The sequence below is a fragment of the Pygoscelis adeliae genome, unplaced genomic scaffold (assembly GCF_000699105.1).
Source record: "Pygoscelis adeliae isolate BGI_AS28 unplaced genomic scaffold, ASM69910v1 Scaffold168, whole genome shotgun sequence".
Taxonomy (NCBI): Eukaryota; Metazoa; Chordata; class Aves; order Sphenisciformes; family Spheniscidae; genus Pygoscelis; species Pygoscelis adeliae.
Genome location: NW_008825566.1, coordinates 4881963 through 4884521, shown reverse-complemented (window position 1 = coordinate 4884521; position 2559 = coordinate 4881963). Strand labels below are relative to the sequence as shown.

At 39.9% G+C, this 2559-nt stretch overlaps 1 protein-coding gene across 1 annotated transcript in view; it reads left to right on the top strand.

The window, feature by feature from the left end:
* Window positions 1–138: 138 nt before the first annotated feature.
* RSAD2 (radical S-adenosyl methionine domain containing 2) overlaps window positions 139–2559 on the top strand; it is a 4749-nt gene continuing 2328 nt past the window's right edge. Inside the window, exons 1-3 of the mRNA XM_009332502.1 lie at window positions 139–298; window positions 737–966; window positions 2148–2297. Of these exons, the coding sequence (XP_009330777.1) occupies window positions 139–298; window positions 737–966; window positions 2148–2297 (540 nt within the window). The remainder of the gene's footprint in view (window positions 299–736; window positions 967–2147; window positions 2298–2559) is intronic.

Sequence of the window (2559 nt, the reverse complement as noted above, 5' to 3'; positions counted from 1 at the left end):
GTCGGAGAAGCTACCCCTGTAACTACACGGCCGGGGCCCCTCTTCATACCGCTGCGGTCCGGCACTGACGGGGTGTGGAAGGAGCGGGCAATAGGCAGGCAGAGGTTCGCAGCATCTTTCTTTGGTCCTTTTCTAGGAATGGAGAAAATAAATTTCTCGGGAGGAGAACCGTTTCTTCAGGACAGAGGCGAATTTGTAGGCAAACTGGTCCAGTTTTGCAAGCAGGAGCTGAAGCTGCCGAGTGTCAGCATTGTTAGCAACGGCAGCCTGATCAGAGAACGGTGGTTCAAGAAGTACGGTAAGGAGAAACCACTGTGCACGGAAGCACTGGCAGGGTTTGGGAGCCTCCTCGGGGCAGCCTCTCGGAGAGATGATTTTCGGTGCAAGTGGGAGATGGTTGGTTAGTGGTTCATTTACAGTAAATGCAAACCAAACGCAAATACCAGTGAAATATTGTTAATTATATGTTGTGAAGACAGGCAGTTTGTACTATCGCCTCTTCGGTATACTAGTATAATAAAATAATAGCTCAGACTGTCTCTATAATGCTGGACGCACACACAAAACACATGTTTTGATGATGCTGCTGCTGTGGCTTTTGTGGTTGATGTGATGACTTCACAGAACTGTATTTACATGGCACTTTGTGACAGATCATGAGGAAGTGAAAGTGGGCAGAGTCCTGACAGCTTTTAACTGTAGGACTGAATATTAATTTTTTAAAACTTTCTTTCAGGTGAATATTTAGACATTCTGGCAATTTCATGTGATAGTTTTGATGAGAATGTCAACGTTTTAATTGGCCGTGGTCAAGGAAAGAAGAACCATGTGGAAAACCTGCATAAACTGAGACAGTGGTGCCGAGAGTATGCTGTTGCTTTCAAAATAAATTCAGTGATCAACAGATTTAATGTTGAGGAAGATATGAATGAGCAGATCAAGGCACTCAACCCTGTGCGCTGGAAGGTAAGAAAGTGGTGTATACCATAGGTTTCCTGTTCAGAGAAAAGTAATGATGAAGTTCTGGAGTTGTTGTCTGAACCTCAGTCAGATCTCCAGCTGTAGCCGGGGCTAGCGTTGGAAGATTTCTTGTCAGCGCTACGATACATGTTTCAGCGTACATACATCTAAGTTTTTTGCGATATTAAAAGTAAGATAGAAGGTCTTTAGCATTTGAAAATGTGTCATGATGTCGAGAAAATGAGGAAAAGTTAGTGTACAATGATACATTAGAGTTAATGTATCAGCAATATATAAGTGTACATTAGACATTAATGTTCTGTTACAGAGTGTGAGTGGTTAGTGTGCATATATTTTCTACTAGAAGTGTATTAAATACATTATGTTATCAGTTTGAAAATGGGTACAGATAATATGACTTATAAATATGGGAGAACTTACGGAATAATTTCTCATTGTTTGCTTCATGGAAATTGGTGTACACGCATGATTTCCCAGAAAAAAAAATAATGTTGGTCCTACTAAAGGAGTGTAAGGAAAATATGACATACATTTTAATATTTTATCAAGCTTCCTGGCCTACTTTCTTACTGGGGTTACAGAGCACGTTGATGGCAAAGGCACCTTTTTTCCCCCCAAAGTCTGAATGTAGTTGAGGACTTGGCCATTAGAAGGAGGCTGTTAAGTAGACAAACTATTGCATTTTGTTTCTGGGGAGTCTTCTCTATCTTTTCTGTGACCATCTGAAGCTAGTTAAACTTACAGTCACAAATCAGGTTAAAATCTTCAAAAACACAGATTGACTTGACAGTCTGCACTGTACATAGTACTTACTGGCTTTTATAATACAGCCATACTATTTGAGGTTCAATCAAAAGTTAATTTGAGCTTTTATTATCCATGCCCTTATTAAGACCAGAGCAGTTAAGATTTCTGTGGAAACCTGGTCAGGAACCACGACTGTATAATTACATTTAGAACTATGTAATGTTAATTTGCTAAAAATAAATCTGCACCATGCCCTTCGTATAGTATTCACTTATCACAATTTGTGTCAGTATGGCTCCACTGACAAAAATTAAAGACATCGCTACTGAGACAACTGAAGGCTTTTGTCATGGTAACAGTCTTTTATACTCAAGGCAAATGAAAACATCAAATCTTAACCACGTGCCTTTTGTCTTCAGGTATTCCAGTGCCTGCTCATCGAAGGGGAGAACAGTGGTGAGGATGCCCTGAGAGAAGCAGAGAAATTTGTTATCAGCGATGAAGACTTTGAACAATTCCTGGATCGCCACAAAGATATCTCCTGTTTGGTACCGGAATCTAATCAGAAGGTAAAATTGAAACTGCCCTTTTGTTACTTTATTTTGAAATAAAGTTGGAACGATGGAAAAGAACTTGAAGCTTTCATGGCAACTAACACTTTCCCTATTAGTATTGGCTTAGAAGAGGTACAGTACAACTTTGCCAGCAACTGGTTTTGTTATGGTGGAAGCCAAGGTTTTTAATTTTCTTTAAGGCTTTTTATTGAGCACAAAGTTATTAACAGAAGAGTAAAAACCCATTGATCCCAATCCTGTGGAAACCAGTGGGAGT